The following is a 20990-nucleotide window of genomic DNA, read 5'->3' as shown; positions in this document are numbered from 1 at the left end:
GCCCTGATGGTCACTTTGTCCATAGTAATCACAGTTCACATGCAAGAGAGCGTCCAATGAATGTGGATGCTTCTCTTTCGAAAAAGCAGGTCATTTTTTCAATGCGCTTTTGAAGTGTGGACGCTCTCTTTCGGAAAAAGTTTTTTCAGAAGATCTCTTCTGAAAAAGCTTCTTTCAAAAGAAGCTTGTCGTCCAGACGTCCCCCAAGTGTATTATGACAGAAGGATAGTTGACTTAAAAGACCTGGAAGGTGGTAATGTTAAAATGGGAAGTGTGAAAGCAAAACTTTGCAGCCTCCCTAAGAGAACTGGCCCAGAAAGACACAGCCATTCCCAGAGCGAGGGAGTGACCTAAAAAAATAAGTAAGATTACAGTTACAGATAAAGCTCATGTTGTACATAAAGAAAACACAGGACAATACAAACAAGTAGCAAAAAGGGCAGATGTCCACTATATCTAGGGTTCAAAAGAGAGCTCTCACTCTGTATTTCCTAGCTATGTTTGCATCATACTCTTACATGCCCTTAATGCACTTTAGATTTGACGATTTTTCCTTGTGTGACTTTCTCTATGACACAAACCAGGACACATCCTGAGAAGTATAAATCATCTATACCACCCAGTAAAGTCAACAGGTTACAGTTAGGAATTTCATCATCATGTTTAAGTTTCAAGAAAAAAAAATGCAAACTGTCATACATTAAATGCAGCTTTAGAACTTAGGATGATATCCACAACAGTGCTTAGACACTTACCACACAGTTTTGGCTCCATTGCAATCCACAACACTCCCAAACAACCCCGTGGTAAGGATGTTACATTTAGATTATTTGGCTAATAGAACAGTCGATGCAATTTGCATCGACTATTCGATTAGTCGATGAGGGCGCCTCCACCTTTGAAGTGTAGCAACAGACCTGGGGGGGGGGGAACCTCAAGCAGTCCCCTGCTGGCCCCGTGCTCGCCACAGCAGTTCAAAGCGGCATCACCACTTGGAGCCCGGAATCAGCTGGGGATTCTGACCCCAGGCTCCATGCAGTGCTGCTGCTTTGAAATGCCATCAGGCTGGTATCAGGCTCCACGTGGTGTTTCAAAGTGGCAGCACTACATGGAACCCGGGGTCAGTGAGGTGTGCACAGCCTCCACACAGCACTACTGCTTAGAAGCACCCCTTCTGCTTCCCTCCTCCTTGCTGCCTCTTTCTCATAGTCTGATAGATGCAGCAAGGAGGGAGGGAAGCAACTAGTCGACTAGTGTATCAACTATCTGATAAGCATTTGCTTATCACAGGGCTACTCAACACACGGCCTGTGGGTCGCATGCAGCCCGCAGCCCGTTTGTTCGCGGCCCACAGTGCGGTTTGGGTTTACGCAGGGCTCAACACATGGCCCGCGGGTGGGATCTTTTGAACATGGCCTCCACTGGGAACACACTCCACAACAGTGAGGCATCCCCCAGGTGGGGTGAGCCGTAAAAGACGTAAATGGACGGGCTGGCTGGAACAGAAGGGTACGGGGTATCAGCGTTTCTAGGCTTTAGGGAGGAGGTGCCGGGAGCTCTGGGGCATTGTGGGAATTGCTGGCTGCTCAGCCTTGTGGGCGGAGCCTGAGCGGTGCTGACTGGCTCACACTGGCCACGTGTGGGTACAGTGCCACGGCTTAAGGTTTAATCTTTGTATTCATGCCCGTCGGTGTAAAAGAAGCTATTTGCATATATTTGCATATATATTTACATGTATATGCCTTAAGTTGTGGCCCTCTGCATGTGCTGTGAGTATCATTGTGGCACCTGGGGCTTCCAAAGTTGAGTAGCTCTGGCTTATCAGATAGTCAACTAGTCGTTCACATCTCTACCCCGTAGGTGTGTAAGCTCACCGAACACGGTAAAAGTTCCCCGGCACAGTGAAGTAGTGCTAAATTCTACAGTGCAGAAATGAACTCAAGTGGTAATTCTACAAACCACAAAGGAGACTCCAAGATCTTGTGTGTGATGTCACTATAAGATAGGTTTTGAATATGTGTATTTTAACATTTGACTAGTACATTTTATCTCACTGAAAATTTGCACAACAATAATTATGAGACGGCACATATTAGCAACTATACATATTTTTATCTGCATAAAACACCATGTATCCCAGCTTTTATATGCCAAACTGTACACTAAACAAAGTACATCCAAAGCACACATGTAGTTAGTCAGAAAGCACACTAACACTGCATGTAAATATTGCTTTTACATTATATTCTGTTCAAACTTCAAATAAAGCGTGTAAGATTCCAACCGAGTAGTTTACACTGAACTCAACTTCACTCAGATTTTAAATTTAGAGTTGGCGAATTTGAAATGGTATCAGGTGATCTACTATGTAATAAAGGATTAGACTTCTCTCGTAAAGCAGGATTATGAACAAAGTTGCACAAGAGGACATTTTCTGTTTGCTTAACATCAGAGGCTAGGTCTAGACTGCAGTGTTTTTGCAAAAAAAGCTACACAAAATGCACTCTGCATTTTGTGTAGCTTTTTTCGCCTTTTTTTTTCCAGAAGAGGCTTTTCCGCCATTTGGCCCCATCTAGATGGGGCCAAATGATGGGAAAGCCTCTTCTTTTGGTGGCACCCTTATGCCTCATGAAATGAGGTATACAGGTGTCCGAAAGAGCACGTTTGCTCTTCCACGGAAAAAAAACAAGAACGGAAGAGCAAATGCATTTCTTGGACAGGGCAGGATTTTTGCAGGATATCTTTGGTATCCCGCAAAAACCCCATGGTCTAGACGTAGCCAGAGAGACAATAGGGAACGTTACCACTATTCCTTACTTAATTTCAGCAATGGCACATGGGCCTTTTTGGCATGAGAGTTTGTGCTCAATTGATTAAATTTTCAGAAGAGTCTCAGACCACTGTATTACTCAAGCTTTAAAGTGGGTACAACTCTACTGGAATTAGATTAATGGAATTACACAACTGTCAAAGAGGCATTCAGCAACAGAGAATCAAATCTTTAACTTTGAATCCACTATTCTGCCCATAGGAAAATTTGCCTCTCAAACCTTGATGCACACATATTGAATACTGCATGCAAATCTGATCACCCCATCTCAAGAAAGATATACTGGATTTGGAAAAGGTACAGAGAAGGACAATAGGCATTACTAGGAGTCCTGAACACATGCCATATGAGGTGAGATTAAAAAAAGACTGGGATTTTTCAGTTTGGAAAACAGATGAGTAAGGAGGAAATATGACAGAGGTCTATAAAATCATGGGATGATGTGGAAAAATTGAGTAAGTGTTATTTACTCCTTCAAATAACACCAGAACTAGAAGTCAATGAAATTAATAGGCAGCAGATTTAAAACAAACAAAAGAAAGTATTTCTGCACAATCAGCCTGTGGAACTTTTTGCCAAAGTATGTTGTGAAGGCCAAGACTATAACAGGGTTCAAAATAAAATTAGATACATTCACGGAGAATAAGTCCCTAAATGGCTATTAGCCAGTGTGGGCAGAAATCTAACTCCACGTTCTGTGTGACTCTCAGAAGCTGAGAGTGGGTGATGGGAGGAACCACTCAGTGATTGCCTGTTGTTTTGGGTTGCCAGGTCTACCAGACAGTCCGATTTTTGTGCCCTCTGTCCAGTAAAAAAATTCAGAAAATACCGGACATGTGCAATGTCCAGTATTTTCTGTTTTGCCGCTGGGCGCCGGACAGAAGCCTGGCGGGGGTGGGGGGCTAGGACTTCCAGCCACTCCCCCCACCCAGCTTCTGCACACAACCACAGGCTCCCAGCGCCGATCATGGCCCTGCCTCCCAGCTGAGAGCCTGTGGTTGCATGCAGAAACCAGGTGGGGGGAGTGGTAGGGAGTCCCAGCCACTCCCCCTGCTGGGCTTCTGCACGCAATCACAGGGAGTCCCAGGCTGGGAGGTGGGGCCGCGATCAGTGCTGAGAGCCTCTGGTTGTGTGCAGAAGCCGGGTGGGGGTGCGGGGAGTGGCTGGGAAGTGGGATGCAATTGGAGCTGGGAGCCCTCAGCTGATTGCGTCTGAGGAGGAGTGACGCCTTGGGGAGGAGAAGAAGCCCTGTCCCTGCTCCTGAGCGCTGTTCAAGCGCTTTGTGGCACCATAGTCCAGGAGAGAAGCCTGCAGGAACTTTGTGGTTGCGTTTAGGCGCCTTCCATGGGCCCTCAGTCAAAACTGACTGGGGTGGAATTTCTGCTTCTTCCCACTTGGACACCCAAAGACCTGGCTATGGGGGAGTCACCTTCCTACCCATGGTTGCTTTGGGTAGCAGGCGGCAGCTTTGCATGAGCTCTGCTGCTTCCTCCTTTGTTCCCAGCTTGGTGGCTCTTGGTAGTAGCTTGGTGTGGGTGATTGGTTTTTTTTTGGGTCAACAAATTTTTAGCCCGTGCATTCGGTATTTTTTGGGAGACCACCTGGCAACCCTAGTTGCGTTCATTCCCCCTGAAGCACTTGGCATTGGACACTGTCAGAAGACAGGATACTGGGCTAGATGGTCCTTTGGTCTGACCCAGTCTGGTGATTCTGATGTTCTTACGTAGAACCTAGATATATCTGTTCCTACTATACCCAACTAGACCCCTCTCCTATCCCAGAGCTGAGCTGAGCTAGAAATCTAGATTCTGATAGGGTCTCTCTCTCTCTCTCTCTCTGCAGAGTTAGTAACAATGTCCGTACATTAAAATTTTAAACCTAACAGTGTCCTGTAAGTGACTTGCCACAAGATGTCAGATCATCTTATTATTAAAGCTGAGTGGATCTAATATTTGTCTTTTATATAGGAAATAGATATAGGGCTCTGGTCAGCTAACTAGTTTTTTGTCAGATAATTTTGCAGAGTTTTAAAGTGCCTAAATAGCCCCTGGAATCATGGTTAAAGTTGTCCCTCCCCCCACCAAAATCTGAAATTAGGCCCCTAATAGCTGTGTTAGGGCCCATCCTGAGATTGATGTCAGTGGCTAATGAGCACATTCAAAACCTCCCAGAATTAGGACTCAAGCTGTATTATCCAGTTCAGCAAGGTCCTTAAGTATGGAACTACCTTTAAATTATAAAGTAGTCTCATTCAAGTCCATAGGGATACTAACAAACTTAGCCACATGCTTAAGTGCCTTGCTGAATTGGAATCTGTGCCAGATTTTGTCACAGATGTTACATAGGTAATTTTAGATTCCTTATTTCTGGCGTCAACTAGCCAATGCAGGGGAAATAATACATAAAAAACAAACAAACAGTGAACCAGAAAAATACTATTTAAATTAAAGCTATACATAAAGGGGCCAACATTTCTCACTGAGAGCCTTTTCTCTGATGAAAATTATAGATCAATTGATTATTTTCAAACAGTATTTTGTTAAATACGTTAGAATGTGAATTAAAGAAAAAAATCAACATAAAAAAATATCCAATTTAATCACAAGTGTAAATAAGGGTAATTCCACTGATTTCTATGATAATTTGGCAAGTGGAGGGCTTGCTCTATCAGGCACATAAGATGGGAATTGAGGAACGGGTCAAATCAGAAGCACCTATGCAAACTGGACTTTATTTCTAGTAGTCAGCCTCTGGAGAAATAGAGCCAGTTGCAATGTATTTTGGGCAGATGTCAGACCAAAATCTACTTGCACTTACGTTCAGCAATCCCAAATAAAATTAATGTAGTTGTCCAATTATAACTGAGTACAGAATTGGGCTCATGGCAAGATATGGCAACTAAGCCTGGCATTTAAATGTACTCACCCACTAAGCAAATGGTTTTACCCAGTCAGTGGCCTGAGCAGATTTTTGCAAGCATACATGTTTTTGGAATAGCTAAGACGAGAAAAAGTTTTACTTTGAACAATACAGGCACTCTATTTAAGGTTGAAAAGGCCAAAGAACAATATTTTGAGATGTAGATTTTGTGCATCATAGGTTAAAGGCTGTCGTGGTCTGTGAAGTGAATTCATACTGCAAATGTGCAATGAGGACAGAGAAGTCCTAAGTTTTCTTTCACTAATACAGGAATCACTCCATTGCCGTTAATGTACAGACTCCAAATTTACAGTGGTGTGACACCAGACTCAGAACTAAACAGTCTAAATATTATAACTTTATACATTTAGTCAATGTGGTTTGCAATACCATTTTCTTCTAGTTTGCAAACCTGAAAGCACTGGTTTAGCTGTGCCAAAAGAGAGCACTACTCCCAATTTCTCTGTTTTATCTCTTTTCTGTAAGGTTTATTGAGAAGTGATCCTATAGCAGGATCATCCAGTTTTTCTGGCTCCTCTTAGCTCTTCTGAAAGTAACTTACATTTCTTACAGGTACCTTTGTATTTCAACTCCCCAAGGGGCAGGAGGGGAGCTGTAATACAACAATACCTGTAAGAAATATAAGTGTGGAGTGAAGTGCAGGGGCCTCAAGACAGGGGGTTATTGTGGGGGTTGGAGGAGGTTGCAGGAGTTGGGGATGTGGGGCTCAGGGCAGGGGGTTGGTGTGGAGGGGTGTGTGCAGGGGATGGTGGAAATGCCCCTTCCCCAATTCACACCAGGGCTGCTTGCTCTTCCCCTACCTGTTTGTCAGGGAACGAGAGCAAAGTGCACAGCTCATCTGCAGTGAGGAATGCAGTAAACTGTGCACTTCTCCCTCGCTCCCTGACAGTGATGAAGGGGAACAGCCAGCAATGTCTCCATATGAATCTGGGCAGAGGGGAGCTTCAGCCTCCTTCCCCCCAGCCAACCTCATGATTCTTCTGTTTGGCTTTATGAGATGTAATCCCATTCCAGGCACATCCCATTTTCCTGGCATACTCAAGCCCTTGTGTTGCTTTTAGTTATTATAAGAACAAGTTGCATACTTGAATTTGGTGGTCCTAGCTCTTACCGTTTACGAGTTCTTGAATAAACAAACACACAAACTACCTCTAAAATATATGGTAGAAAAAGATTAAACTAGACACAAGATAAAGCAGTTGAAACATTCAGTTACAATGCAAAACAAAAGCAACAAAATGAACACAGGTCTACATTTATTAATAAATACCTTTCCTACCTAATAAAGTAGGCTTCCCCTGCAAAGTTCAGATAGTGGTAAAACTGTCCGGTTTCCCAAGAATCATGATCTAAACATGTATGAAAACACCTTTGTTCAACAAGGGGTTTCCTCAGTGAATGGATCCAGAGGGCCTTTCCCTCTTTGTTATACTGAAACCAATCTTTTGTTTCTATTCAGAGACAGAGCAAACCCATCTTGCTGTAAAGTCCCTTTTTTATCTTCAAGTGGTTTTGACTGTTTGCAGTTGCATCTGATGGTTTCCCATTCAAAGTCTTGCTATTGCACAAGACTAAACAAGTAAGCCTTGCATTGCATTCTCAGTTTAACAGCGAGGGGTGATAACTCCAGCCTTGAAGAATAGGCATTAACCTTGATGACTAATTTTTGCTTCAAGTTATAAAGCAAACTTTCTATATATTACCCATACATACGTCTCGCAATTATTATGAATCTTGATAAGTTACAAGTCTTCTATAGATAACTTACATGTTTCTCTTTATTCTCTTCACCCTATAAAACATGTTTGGCTACTGGGTTTGTCTGAGGTAAGAGCTGTCTGCAAAGAACAGGGGGCCCTTTGCCAATGGGTCATGGTGTTGCAGAGGGTTTGAGAGTCTTTGTAGCAGCAATTTACTATTTTTGGCTGTTCTTTTTCAGCCCAGCCTCTGCTTGTGACAGTAAGTCATCAAAGAAATACAGGTAACTTAAGCATGTTCTGAGGTGGATTTAAATTCTTTGGGCAACAAAACCTTCTTTATTGGCATAAGATTTTCTTTTAAAAAGCAAAATGCACGGTTTACTTATCAGAGATTAAAAAAGAAACCTTAAAAATGTGACCTCAGTTTCTCTGGCACTTCTGTAACTCGCTAAACAGACAAACAGAAACCAACACAAACCTAACTGTATAAACCAAAAAGAAAAAAAACAAACCATTTAGGGCTGTGAACTTATCCAGCAAGATTCAGTATAGAAAGGGAAAGATATTTAAAGTAACAAAAAGTCTTAGGCATTTTTCTTTTAAAGGTAGACTAATCAAATCTGTTGTTCTTTTGACTGTTTCTTAAATGTAATGAGCTTGAACTTTATGAGTTAGAACAGGGCTACTCAACTTTGGAAGCTCTGGGGGCCACAATGATACTCACAGCACATGCCGAGGGTCGCAATTTAAGTGTAGTTGTATATACATGCAAATATATGTAAATAGCTTCTTTCACACTGACAGGCATGAATACAAAGATTAAGGCAAGACTACATAACACGCAGGTCCCATTTAAGTCAGTTCTGCTGATATTAATAAAATGCAATATTTACCCGATTTCCACTCATATGACAGCACTTTTAATGAGCAATGACAGTCCAGGAATTTAACAACTAAAACGCATCTCAACAGAAGACCATTATATTGACTACTTTTTTGTTTTGGCTTCACAACAATTCAGGAATTTAACTGCTAGAACACATATCAACCCAAACCACACTGTAAATACACCACAGGCTGCAAAGAAATGGGCCGCATGCGGCCCACAGGCCACATGTTGCGTAGCCCTGAGTTAGAACAGTATCACACACTATTTTTACACAAATTATGCATCAATTCAATTACTTCCTCCTGTATTTAGCATATTTTATTTCTTTTCACTGTAAATTGATTCCTAGCATTTTGGAGTCATTTTAGTTTTATCCCGATATAAAATTGAATACCTTCTGTCAAAGAGGCTTGTCCAAAGACAAAATTCCAGGATTCCCTTGGATAAAGATCTATCATTGTTATCCCAACAATACAGAAAGCATCTCTGGGCTTTTTTTTCTTTAAGTATTTCAAGATGTCCCCTGTAGGAACAACAGAAAACAACTCATTTCAGGAGAAGCATAAGTCAGCAGAAAAGAAAGCTGTGAAAGCCATCATAGTATTATGCCAATGGTTCTCAACCAGGAGTACGTGTACCCCTGGTTGTACCCCCAAGTGTTCTAGGGGTACATCAGTTTCTCTACATATTTGCCTAGTTGTACATTAAAAGCACTAGTGAAGTCAGTTCAAATTAAAATTTCTTACAATTACTTGTCCCTTATTGCTCTGCAAAGCGAACACTGAAATGCAAATACAATATTTATATTCTAATGTATTTATTATAAAATTATATGGTAAAAATGAGAATGGAAGCAATTTTTCAGTGATAGTGTGCTGTGCCACTTTTGTATTTTTATGTCTGATTTTGTAAGCAAGTGGTTTTTAAGTGAAGTGAAACCTGGGGCTAAGCCAGACAAATCAGACTCCTCAAAGGGATACTGTAGTCCAGAAAGGTTAAGAGCCATTGGATTATGTGATGTAAGTGTCCAGCTACATCCGTGGTCCCCAACACGGTGCCCGCGGGCGCCATGGCGCCCGCGGGGGCATTTCAATGCACCCGCCAGGTGCTCGGGGATGGCCTGGCCCCGGGCACATGGTGCACGGGCGCTTGCGGGGGGAGCACGCTTGGCGGGGGGAGCGCCGGGCGCGCAGCACTCGGCGGGAGGGGGGGAGTGCCGGCCCCGGGCGCGCGGCACTCGGCGGGGGGGTGGGGGGGAGCGCCGGGCGCGCGGCACTCGGCGGGAGAGGGGGAGTGCCGGCCCCGGGCATGCGGCACTCGGTGGGGGGGCGGGGGGGGAGCGCCGGGCGCATGGCACTCGGCGGGGGGGCGGGGGGGAGCGCCAGCCGCGGCACTCGGCGGGGAGCGCCGGCCCCGGGCGTGCGGCCCTTGGAGGGGGCCCTGCCCCTGGGGGCGTGGCTATGGGGGGGTCCCACCCCCGGGCGCGCAGCTGGGGGGCGAGCGGCAAGGGGGGGCCCACCCCCAGGCATGCGTCAAGGGGGGGCCCGCCCCCGGGCGCCCTAGTGTCCCCGCCCCCTGGCGCCCGGCGGGCAAACGGCCACGCCTCCTGGCGCCCGACAACCTCAAAAGGTTGGGGACCACTGAGCTACATTATCAAACTGGAGGCGCCAATGCTGCTAACATGGTCAGATCTTGTAAACCTTCCATATACAGAATTTCCAAGGGGAGTTCTGCTTGCAGGATTGGTTTCATGATGAAATCGGGGCTTGTGAGAATGCACTAAATAAGTACACAGAAAGCTACACGGTGAAGCTACAGCATACTAGCTTACTGTGCTCACTAAGTTTCCACCTGGATCCTGATAACAGACACTCAGTGTTCCACAGTGAGCTTTGACAAAGCACTAACCCTAGATAAGTCCTTAGAGTAGATAATATTTTTCTATTCAGGGTACTGAATTAATATTTTACAAGAGTACTCAGGCTGCTTAATAAATATAGATGTCTGAATCTATTTGCAGGTTAAAAATCCCAATGGTCAGAGGAACATTTGGTGGTCTCAGCAAAGTTTCTAATAGAACAGTAGCCAATTCACAAAAATCACCACCACGAACTGGCTTCAAACAGGCCATAGTAAAAGACTTCACAGTAATCCTTCAATACTTTCATATAATTATAAGGGTCAAAAATGATAATGTAAGAAACAAGAATGTCTGTACTGGTCAGACCAAAGGTCGTTCTAGCCCTAGTCTTCCAACAGTGGCCAAAGCCTGTGCTTCAGAGGGAATGAACAGAATATGTAATCATCAAGTGATGTTGAGGCAATATCTAAAGAAAAAGCATCTCAGTCTAAACTAGCTTGGACATCTGTTTGATCTTTAGACTCATACAATATATTCTGTTAGTTTTAAATAATTAATGTTTCCATGAAAACTACTTGGCTAGCTGACCATCTGATTAGTTTAAGGAACTTTGTGATCAAGCCTGAATGCACTACCAGGCATGTGATATATCAATATACAGTAATGGAATGACAGTCACTTTTTTTTAGACATTAATCGAATGCCTTTAACTTGCATGAATGGCACTGATGACAACAGAACTACTCATGTGAATAAAGGTTGCAGCATCAGATCTGTAACCAAAGCTGGGATTAGGATCTTGCATTACTGAGTTTGCTCAAACAACTAACCCATACTTCTCCACTGCACTGTAAGTTGCATGTTTGGAGATTCTAGTGAGCTGCTGACAAAGAACCTCTCGTCATCCATCCTTTTCTCTTTCTGCCTGTGGCACTGATATAACCTCCCCTTTAGGGTATGTCTAAACTACACCCCTCTTTCGAGAGAGGGATGTAAATTAGACAGATTGAAATTGCAAATGAAGCCAGGATTTGAATTTCCCGCACTTCATTTGCATAATGGCAGCCACACAGTCTTTCGAAAAAGGGCTTTTCGAAAGTAAAACCGCCATCTAGATGGGGTTCTTTTGGGGGAAAAAAACTCGTTTTGAAAGATCCCGTACTCCTCAAATGAAGAGTATGGAATCTTTCGAAAACTTTTTTTTTTTTTTTTTTTAAAAAGAACCCTGTCTAGCCGGCGGTTTTACTTCCGAAAAGCCCTTAATGGTCGCCATTGTAGAAATGAAGCACGGGAAATTCAAATCCCAGCTTCATTTTCAATTTCGATCTGTCTAATTTACATACCTCTCTCAAAAGAGGGGTGTAGTTTAGACATACCCTTACTGAAGTATATAAACACCTCACAAACTTTAATATATTTAACCTCATAGCATCCCATGACAGAATTTCAAGAAACTCAATGGCCATTTATTATCCAAATCTTTTTACAAGGAGTCAGTTTCCAAACTGATACTATTCTCCTGCTCCCTACATACCTGCATGAATCTGTAGATTGCATGTGTACTCGTTCACTCGAAAAGCACAACCTGTGTGTGAAACAGGAACTGGCTCCAGGATTTTTACAGTTAGGCTATAGTAAAAGGCTTCACAGTAATCCTTCAACCATTTCATATAATCCTCCGTGCTAACTTTGGTGTCCCCAAAAGAACCTATATAAACAGTACAAAATAACATCAAGTTAGAAACCTGCTATGGTAACTCATTCAATCAACTCATTTTTTAAAAAATCCCCCCAAAGAATTATAATTTTAATATTCCCTCTTATTTCATATGTGGTTTTGGACATCACATTTACTCCAAGTTATCAAAAGAAAATACAAACAGTTATTATAATACATGGCACAAAACACAACTGTAACTGTTCATCATTTCTATGCAACTCCAAGAAAGCCTCTTTTTATTTAACTTCTATTCCCTTAACCCAAAAATGTGGTGACAAAGTTATTCTATTGGAATGCTCCAAAATACTCTCTTAACAGTGATACAGCCACGTTTGGGATAATTATTGTACAGTAAGGAAGTGGGAGACTTGTTTTTTAAATAAAGGTATTGTGTAATCGCTGTCACATTCAAGTGCTGTGATGCATAATATTTAAAAGTCAAATATTACAATGGTAACCATAAGAGACAACACAGACATCAGTGCTGTAGACTGCAATAGTGAATTCATTACTCATAACTGTAATTAAAACATCAGTTTCAAGAGTAATAGCAACTCCCATAAACAGTTGATCAAATATAGATGGAGTAAGGAAACTGATGGACTGAGTTTCACCATACTGTATTTGTTATTAGCTTGTTATTACTATCAGTGGGTTCCCCCCCCAAAGATTATGACTGTTCCTGTTTTTCTTAAAACAATTTTATACACAAGTTAATCAAAACCTGTGAAAGCTACCATAAAATATGTATTCTATATTATTTACTGTGATCAATGACAGCATGGATCTTCACAAGAAAGAACATATTTAATAATAGTAATTTGCATTTCTTTAGCACCTTTCATCCAAAGAAATCAAAGCATGCTGTAAATATTGATTAAGCTTCACAACTCTCCAGTAATGCTTAATTAAGTTTTCACCATTTTAAACATTGCTAAACAGAGGCACAGAAGGACCTAATCCTACAAGTCTCACAGGGCTAGCCATGTTAGTCTGTATCCGTGAAAGCAACAAGGAGTCCTGTGGCACCTTAGGCCTGGTCTATACTAGGACCCAGAGCTGGCCCAAGGTACAGGCCAACCGGGCTACTGCCTGGGCACCCATTGTAGGGAGCGCCGCGTGGGACTGCCGGGCCAGGGACCCCGGGGCAGGACCACGTATGCGCTGCGCACCTGGGGGCAGGGCCACGCATGCACTGGGCACCCAGGGGCAGGGACACACATGCATCGCACTCCTGGGGGCGGCACTGTGTTCCCAGGGCGCACGAATGGCTCGGGCCAGCCCTGCTAGGACCTTAGTCTGAAATTAGCCCCTCAAGTTTGATTTTGTAAGTGTTGCGTCCACACTACCAAGCCCGTTGTTCTGGAATAAGGGGCGATGGAATTTGAAGTCTGCAGTCCTGCTTTTCATGAGGAATAACATTATTCCCGAATTTGTAAATCCAAAATGTTAGCGTAGACACTCTGGTACCACTAATTCAAACTTACTGGCCTCCAGAAGGCTTCCTGCAGTTCACCAGAGTGCTTCCTGGGGCTCTGAGTCCGAGACAGCATGTCCACATTAACAGAGCCTGCCTCGGACTACATTCAATTCTTCCCCTTAGTGAGAACACAGAACTTCAAATTTGTAAAATCAGCCGCCCAGAAGTCAAATTTAGTAACTTGAAAATAATCTCCTAGGGTAGACATGGCCTTAGAGACTAACATTTATTAGAGTGTAAGCTTTCATGGGTAAAATCCACTTTATCAGATGAATTGGAATGGAAGTTGCAGAAGCAGGAGTATCTATAAGGAAGAAGTTGCTTGTGTTAATGAAGCTAATCAAGTCTGGGTGGAAGAGGGTCATTCATAGCATTTGGTCTAGAGATGTGAATATTCAGAGGGGGAAATTGCCTTTGTAAAGTGTTAACCAGTTGAGATCCTTATTCATCCTAAACTGATTGTGTTGAATTTGAAGATGAATTCCAGTTCAGATGTCTCCCTTCGTAACCAGTTTTTGCAATTTTTTTGTAGAAGGATGGCTACTTTCAAATCCATTACTGAATGTCTAGGGAGGTTAAAATATTGTCCTACATGTCTGTGTGAGTTACCGTTCCTGAGGTCTGATTTGTGTCCATTTATCCTTTGACATAGAAACAACCCAATTTGGCCAATACACTTAGCACAGGAGCATTGCTGGCACTTGATGCCATGTGTCATGTTAGTGGATGTGCAGGTAGTTGAGCCCCTGATAATGTGGCTTATGTGGTGGAACATCATGCAGGGATGTTGCATGTAGATATGTGGACAGAGCAGGCAATGCAGTTTGTTGAAGGGATAGGTTCCTGGGTAAGTGTTTCTGTGGTGCGGTGTGTGGCTGCTGGTATTTGCTTCAGGTTGGGGCGCTGTCTGTAGGCGAGGACTGGCCTGTTTCCCACAGTCTGTAAGAGTGAAGGATCGTTTTCCAGGAGTGGTTGTAGGTTGTCAATGACGTGCTGGAGGGTTTTTAGCTGGGGGCTGCAGGTGTCACCTGCTTCAGGACAGACCCAACAAGGTAAATAACAGAACACCACTTGTTATCACTTACAGCCACGGAGCTAAAAACCATGAAAGCTTATGCCCTAATAAATCTGTTAGTCTCTCAGGTGCCACAGGACTCCTCATTGTTTTTATTAATCCTACAAGTATTTATGGATGAGTTGACCTCTAGTCCTATGAGTAGTTCCATTGATTCTAATAGGACTACTCAGATGAGTAAAGTTAAGCACATCCATAAGTGCTTGCAGGATACTGGTGAATTTTCTGTAACAATATAGCTGAATGTCTGAATCAGGAATAAAACACAGGAGTCCTGACTCCCAAGTCTGCTCTAACCCCCAGACAACTTTGAGATCTTCTATAAAGTCTTTTTATTTGAAAATTGAAACATATAACCTAAGTAGGTCATATTTAATTGGACAGGCATATTAAAGACACAGATGGCTTGGTTCAGCTATCATAGTTAGACATTACCAATTGGCTGTACATAAATGGTACTTTTCTCAGATGTTGGTCTGCTTCTGTAAGGATCATTATAAAACTGTTCAAAGTCCTGGGTGGGCTCCGGGTGTGAAGAGATCCAGTCTGACTCTGAATGCAGTGTGATGGGTCTGAAAAGTACACTGTCTGGCTGAAATGCTTCATTCAGCAAACACTTCTCTCTAGATTCAAGATTCTCATACAGCTTCACAAGCTTCATGTTCTTGGAGATCAAAGCTGTCTTCAGGGCCTGCTCAGAGTGTTTAATCACCTTCATCTGACCCAAGGGAAAGAAAGAAAAGACTAAAAGCATTTATAAAACCAGGTTTCATACCTAGCATGTTTTCTAAACAGCTTCCTTCCTTCCTCTACCACCACCTGATGACCCAGCCTCTCATTCCTTTTCTGATGTGTTGGTAAGTTAACAGCTGTTTTCCACAGTCTCTTAGCTACCCAGCCAGGCTGTCTAGCTTCCTCTTTTCCCTACAATTTCCATACCCAGCCCCCCTCCCCAACAGAAGCAGCTTCTGCTTTTTGGGGGGTGCTGAGGTGGGGGGTGGAGGGAACCAGCATGGGAAAATTTTGCTGTAAACTCACAATTCCCAGTGTAGTTCTACATATGATGTCATTCCTTTGCTTCATCCTCCGCATTTAAAATATCCCTGTTGCTACTGTATCAGTCTAGTGGCTGCCACTGCAGAAAGATCTTTATACTTTATTCTGATCTCACTTGCACCAGTACAAAAACAACAAACAAAACAAAAAACAATGCAGCTCCCTCAGCTGACGTCAACAGATTTATGCTGATGTAGGAGAGCCAAGATCAAGAAGCTGTTTCTTCTGTAAGCTTAGGCAATTCTATCAATAACTGATTGAACAAAATGATCTGAGGAAGTGGGATTTTTTGATCTGAGGAAGTGGGTCTGGCCCACGAAAGCTCATCATCTAATAAACCATCTTGTTAGTCTTTAAAGTGCTACATTGTCCTGCATTTTGCTTCAACTACCCCAGACTAACACGGCTACATTTCTATCACTATGATTGAACAAAAGTCACTATGACTAAAAAAAACACCCCATAAACAATTCATCATGCACTGGGTGAAGCACTTATCAGTATAATACAAATGCCAATTTTTCCTCTGTAAGGACACTTCTATTAATCATCCACCATTTAGGATAGTATCTTGTTATCTCATCTCTTGCTTCTTCATGTATCTTCATCTGCGATTAGCAAACTGAATGCCAGATTGCTGAGTATCAAGATGGCTTTAGTAACAATCGTGCCTGCACTGCAGAGCACATTAGGAAATATAAAGTGCACGCAATAATTAAGAATACAACATAATACCAATACATATGTAAATTTAGGAAAAAAGATTACATATATATTTAAATTTTCCTAACAATGTATTATAAAAAGTATTAGGCAGGACTGAGGAGATTTTTAAGGGGACTATGTTGATCCCATTAGTTCATTGTGCACAAAAAGTGCATTTTATTTTCATACACTTGATTGTACTCACTGCTGTTTTTTAAATGAGAAAAAGTATCAAAGGCAGAGAAGGGGGATTACGTTATCGGGTAGTTCAGTCCTCAAAAGGGGGACACTGAAATTCACCCTCTCACCCCTACACACCCTGTTAGTTACCAGCAGTCGCGGGTTATGGGTCGCACACACGGGTCCCAGCACTCCCCCCACAGCCACCCCAGAACTCCCCCTGCCCCTCAGAATGGCCCCACCCCCTCCCCCCACAACACGTCCCGACCCCCCCCCCCGAGCCCCACACCACCCCCTCAGCACCCCTCGGATCCCCACAGTGACCCCCCCCCATCGCCCCCCCGCCTCGCAAGGCCGCCGAGCCGGGGCGCGGCCTTACCCTCCTGCCCCAGCGGCGAGGCGGGGCCCTGCGCGCCCGTCCCTCCCGCCCCGCCGCGCGGGCGGCTCCAGAGCCAGAGCGGGGCCGGGCCCAGCGCCTCAGAGACTCAACACGGGGGGGGGGCTTCTTCCCCGCAGCGCCCCCCCCCCACACCCGCCCCATAGCCCTCCCCCCGCAGCGCCCCGCGCCCCCCTGCCACTACCCCCCAAAGCCCGGCCCCCGCGGCCCGCCCCCTCCTACTGCCCCAACCCCCCCACACCCTGCACGCCCTCCCCCCGCAGCATCCCCTGCTCCCGCCTCCTGCCCCATAGCATCGCCCCACAGTCCCCCCACAGCATCCCCTGCTCCCTCATACCACTGCCCCACACGCCCTGCACCCGCACCCCATACCCCTCCCCCTGCAGCATTCCCTGCTCCCTCATACCACAGCCCCCCCCACAGCATCCCCTGCTCCCTCATACCACTGCCCCACACGCCCTGCACTCCTCCCCCCACAGCATCCCCTGCTCCCTCATACTGCCCCACACGCCCTGCACCCCCACCCCATACCCGTCCCCCTGCAGCATTCCCTGCTCCCTCATACCACAGCCCCCCCCACAGCATTCCCTGCTCCCTCATACCACCGCCCCACTCCCACCCCACAGCATCCTCTGCCCCCTCAGCACCCGCACCCCACAGCCCTCCCCCCATAGCATCCCCCGCTTCTTCACACTGCACCCCCATTGCATAAGCCCCACTATCCCCCTACCTCATACCACCCCAACCTCACAGCACCCCTGCACTCCCACCCCATAGCCCTCCCCCCACAGCATCCCTGCTCCCTCATACTGCCCCAACCCACCACAGCACCTCACACTCCCTCCCATAATCCTCCCCCCACAGCAGTCCTCTCCCTCATGCCACCCCAACATCTCCCTCACTCCCACCCCATAACCCTCTCCCCTTAGCATCTCCCTCATCCTCATACTATCCCCACAGCCCCCACACTCCACAGCATTTCCCACACTCCCCCACCCCTCCCAGCGTCTCCCTCCCCATAAGCCTCCTCCTCTCACACAGCATCCCCCTGTCCTTATTCCACCCCCACATCTCCCAGCATCTCACCCCTAGCATCTCCCACCCCTCAGAGCATCTATCGCACTCCTTCCCCATAACACCCCCCACAGCATCCCCTCAACTCCATACCACCCCCACTCTCCTCCCAGCACCTCCCCTCATTTTTCCACCACCCCACTCTCCCAGCATCTCCTGCATTTTCACCCCATAATTCCCCACACATGCAGCATACCCACCCCCTAGCATTTCACTCACTTCCACCCCATAACACTTCCCCTCACACCCCACTCCTCCCAGCAGCTCCATTACTCCCCATCCCATAATACTCCCACACACCATCCCCCCTTTGTCCACATGCCATCCCACACATACACTTCCCAAACATCCCCCAAAGACGAGCTCTCTGTGGCTCCAAAGCTTATTTCTGTCACCAACCCTGTCTCTCTAGTGTCCTTGGGCCAACCCAGCTACAACACTGGAGACAAATTATTTTTTCCATAAGTTTCATGCTTTTTAATGAATTGCAGGTGCTGCTGCTCTGTTTTCTGAGCTCTGTGTTCTCAAGCTTTTTTCTGCAGCCATGAGGGTTAGAAAGTTACTTGAAAGAAAGCTGAACCTCAGCTGGCATCTCTTGCTGCTAGCAGCTGGGGCTTTACAGAAATGCACCCCAAAATTGTAAGACCTGTCACAGGAATGGAAGAGTTACCAGTAATGCTCCCTGTTCCAGCCTGAGTAATGCTAAGACCTGGCCTTACTCTTCAGGAACCATAGGGGCTCCCTCCTTTTGACTCAGCAAGGACAGTTGCCTGGAATTGGGCCACAGCCAGGGTGTGTGGATGGCCCACCAGGCAATGACATCCAAAGGACACACTGCATTTTGTCCCTGCGTGTCTCTTTTCTGGTTGCTTTAAACCTCAATAGAGGTATCCTGATGGGGGCAGGGATGGAAGAAAAATAATGGCCTCTTCCCATGCTGCCCTGATATGAGAGACTGAAATGAGACATTACTCACAGAAGACCATACCATTTCTCAAAATAATATGGTCACCTCTCTTCTTAAACCTTACCGCTCTGCAAATTTTGATCACGGGATTTTGTATTGCCTTTAAATTACACAGATGTAATTATTGCACAAAAATTATTGCAGGTGTATTGTTTGTGATGTGTGCAGTCTCAGACAGATGTCCTTTCACCAGTTTGTACTTGGTTCAAAATGCAAAGATTTTCTTTGCAAGCACAAGAGCTTTTTTTTAAGTTTACAAAAAAAAATCTGGCACACAAGAAATCACTCTCACTTTTGAAAGTACTATCAGTTTTGTAAATTCAATCCCAGCAGCTGTAGTTGAGTTGTTTGGAGTCATTTGATTGTATCCAGGGAGCCTTTACTTTTCTTATGAAGCCACTATAGAATACCAGAGTTCTCTCAACCTGTTGTGGCACCAGGGTGCAAGTGAGGAGAGTACTAGTTTAGGGCTACAGATGATGGAAATTCTCCATGCAGAGCCCTAGACAAGTGAACTTCAAGACCTATGACAGCTGTGGGATTTTAAAAAGGCCCTTGTGACCCAAGGCAGAGCCACATGAATAGCTCAGGAATAGCACTGCCTACAACTGAAGGAGTTTGTGACCTCAGTACCCTTGATAAGTCGAGATCCACAACATCAGTCAAAATGGAGAGCTCCAACTGGACATTACCTTTTCTGAGGGTATGACAATCTAAAGCCATTGGGCATTTTTCAAAATCTCTTGGTCTTTCCCAAAACTCAGAAAGTGAAGACAACCTTTAGTCTGTTTTTCTTTTTTTCAAATGTCTGAAACTAAAGCAGCCAGACAGTCCCCCAGAACCCAAATTACTCTACCCTAGGAATACAACCCAGGACCTGAATAATTCCAGAATATGACACTATAGTTCAGCAAATCCCAATTACCTCCATGAAAGCTCATGCATCCCGTCTCATTAAGTTGAAGTGACTCCATCTCTACTGTCTGGGAAGATACTGAGGGCAGGGGGAGACAACTGCGGAACATAGTTTCAAAAAGTAAGCAAACCTTCAGGGCATTTACAGGAAATAACCCATCATTCTGTGTACTGCGTGTTTCTGAAGAATAGTGTTTTGCTGCTGTCAATCTGCAAAAACCAGCTGTCCTATGAAACATGACATAAAGGTTGGAGCTTCTCTCTCATGGCAAACACCACCAATTTAACTAAATCAAATGCTAAACTGATTTTAATTAAATCAGTGCAATCCCCTTGAGTGGATTCACTTATATTGGTTAGAGGCAGACTGATACTGATTTAGCTTAATTCAATTCATTAGTATTTAGTTGAATCAGTGCAATGTTTCTGTGTAGACCAGGCTGAAATCTAATGAATTTGCAGGAATTAACCCGTTTTGGGATAGCTAGTGGTGCAGTGTTAACTAAGCTGCTACAGGCAGCTGACAAATGGCTGTTATTTCCTGTTATTCCAGCTACTCTGTGCTGCATGATATCTAGGGAGGGGATCTTTGAAAGATTCAGCTGATGCATCTGTGGTTTTTACAGGAATTAACTAGCTCTGCCTCTTGGAGGGTTTTCAGGAAGAAAGCAGTTTCTCTCAGCTGCCACTGTATAAAGAAAAAATCCCCCTCAAACTCAGATGTCATTTCCTGTCATTTTGGCTGCATTAGCACGGCATCCTGAGACCTACGGAAGTGCCCTATGAAAGACGCTGTGTCTGGCTTTAGGATGTCTAGCCATCATTTTATGCCCATCTGCAATTTCTGAGGAGGATGCTGTATTTTTGGGTGTCTCGTTACACTTGTACAACAAAGCATGGAGAAGAGACGCACTCTCATATACTGGGAAAATTCACCTCTAGGGTGTCACCTCCATTGACATCAGCAAAGTTACAACCAAGAACAAATGTGAACTGTTGGCTTTGAGAGAGTGGCTTGGTAATGAGATAGCTTATCATAGAATCTGAGTGCCACCCGTGTTTAAAAAAAAAAAAAAAAATCAGTGGTAACAGCAAACTCCTTACCAAACTTCATGGAGTCTCTGGCATCTCCCCCTTTTTCAAGAGGGTTTTAGTTTTTGATTATTTAGATGGGTGAATGGACCCTTTTGAGGGGGAATAA

General features: G+C 44.6%; 1 protein-coding gene across 3 annotated transcripts in view; it reads right to left on the bottom strand.

Moving 5' to 3' along the window:
* AMZ2 (archaelysin family metallopeptidase 2) overlaps nucleotides 1–19876 on the bottom strand; it is a 31037-nt gene extending 11161 nt beyond the window's left edge. The window contains exons 1-4 of one of the 3 annotated variants that reach the window (XM_006110564.4): nucleotides 19800–19876; nucleotides 14931–15213; nucleotides 11755–11928; nucleotides 8754–8882 (exon numbers count right to left, since the gene is read on the bottom strand). In XM_006110564.4, coding sequence (XP_006110626.2) covers nucleotides 8754–8882; nucleotides 11755–11928; nucleotides 14931–15213; nucleotides 19800–19805 — 592 coding nt within the window. In that variant the 5' untranslated portion in view covers nucleotides 19806–19876. Of the gene's footprint in view, nucleotides 1–8753; nucleotides 8883–11754; nucleotides 11929–14930; nucleotides 15214–15533; nucleotides 16444–16815; nucleotides 16939–19799 lie in introns of those variants that run through there. The other 2 variants (XM_075903986.1, XM_006110563.4) reach the window with 2 other exon arrangements.
* Nucleotides 19877–20990: the final 1114 nt, after the last annotated feature.

The sequence above is a fragment of the Pelodiscus sinensis genome, chromosome 20 (genome assembly GCF_049634645.1).
Source record: "Pelodiscus sinensis isolate JC-2024 chromosome 20, ASM4963464v1, whole genome shotgun sequence".
Lineage (NCBI taxonomy): Eukaryota > Metazoa > Chordata > Testudines > Trionychidae > Pelodiscus > Pelodiscus sinensis.
This window is presented reverse-complemented; position numbering and strand designations above follow the sequence as displayed.